At 77.8% G+C, this 1,382-nt stretch overlaps 1 protein-coding gene across 1 annotated transcript in view; it reads right to left on the reverse strand.

The window, feature by feature from the left end:
• The window catches only part of PIM3 (Pim-3 proto-oncogene, serine/threonine kinase), a 3,218-nt gene extending 3,077 nt beyond the window's left edge, over positions 1–141 (reverse strand). The window contains exon 1 of the mRNA XM_059401744.1: positions 2–141. Coding sequence (XP_059257727.1) covers positions 2–69 — 68 coding nt within the window. The 5' untranslated portion in view covers positions 70–141. The remainder of the gene's footprint in view (position 1) is intronic.
• Between the last annotated feature and the right edge of the window lie 1,241 nt (positions 142–1,382).

The following is a 1,382-nucleotide window of genomic DNA, read 5'->3' on the forward strand; positions in this document are numbered from 1 at the left end:
CACCGGGAGGTGGTCCACGCCGCCCGGCCCGCACAGGTGCGCCAAGGAGCCGAACTTGGAGAGCAGCATCGCGGGCGGCAGCGGCGCGCGGGCCCGCGGCCCCCGGGCTCTCCGCCGCCGCTCACCCGGCCCGGCTCCCCGCGCGGCCGCAGACGCGAGAGGGCGGCCTCCCGGCGCCGCGCGGGGCCCCGAGCCTCGGACGGACGCGGCCGCGGCGCGAAGCGGTAGCGCCGAGACCCGCTCGGGCGAGGCGGTCCGCGCGGCGCAGGGGCCCCCGGCCGACCGCGCGTGGACCGCGTGCACGCGCGCAGAGAGCCGCTCACACGCCCCGGCCGCCTCGCCCCGGGCTTTTGGGCCGCGGCGACCGTATCCCTCCGCGGGGGCGGGGCGAGCGGAACCCCGCCCCCTTCCGCCGCGGTCGGCGCCGCAGGGTCGCCCCCGGGAAAGCGCGCGGGCGGCCGAGGCGACGGTCTGGCGGGTTGGGCGCTGCCCGCCGCCCACCCCCGGGTCGGCGAGGACCGGTGTGCCAGGGGAGCGCGGTGATCCGCCCGGAACTAGCTTCGCTGTAGTGGAGCCGCGGAGGCGCACAGCGTGGCGTGGCCGTACAGCCTGGCGTGGCCGTACACGTCAGCCCGCCCCCGCGCGCGCGCACGCGCGTACACGCACACACAGACACGCGCGCACACAGACACGCACGCACGCACACCGCGCACGCGCAGCTCCTGCGCGGGCGGTGGCCGAGGCGTGTGGGGCGGGGCCGCGCGAGCCAATGGTAGCAGGGGTTTCCAAAGGGCCCGATGCCTCAGCCAATGGCAGCGCGTGGGCGGGGCGGGACTCACCAGTCCCGCCCGAGGCCGTGCCGGGGAAGGTCAGCGGCGGAACGCGCGCCCACCTCCGCAGCGCTCGGAGCGGGCGGCTGCCCGGCGAGGACTGTCGGGAGCGCGGGGGCCCGAGCCGGGACGGGAGTCCAGGAGACGACCCCCGTGTGCCTCGGGCCGTGCGACGGGGTCTCCGGCCGTCCGTGCCCCCTCGCGCGCAGCAGGCCCAGCGCGGGGGGGCGCCGTGCCTCCCCCGCGAGGACCCGCGAGGACCCCGCTCAGCGTCCGCGCTCTGGAACTCGCAGCCCCTGACGTGGGCTAAGTGCTGACCCAGCCCCGGGCGCCCCCTGCTCGCCCCGGGGCCAACGTTCTGACCGGGGCTTGACCTCCAGCCCGCAGCCCGAGGTCCCTACCTGGCCACGCCTCCCCTCCCTGGAACCTTTGCACTGCTGTCCCCATACCTGGAACCCCGGTCCCCGCTCTCCACCCACCTGGCTGTCCTCCAGCCCTGCGGCTTGCCGCCTTTCCTAGGGACTCCACCTCGATCATGGCAGTCAGGGCCCG

This window comes from Mustela nigripes, chromosome 6, assembly GCF_022355385.1.
Source record: "Mustela nigripes isolate SB6536 chromosome 6, MUSNIG.SB6536, whole genome shotgun sequence".
Taxonomy (NCBI): domain Eukaryota; kingdom Metazoa; phylum Chordata; class Mammalia; order Carnivora; family Mustelidae; genus Mustela; species Mustela nigripes.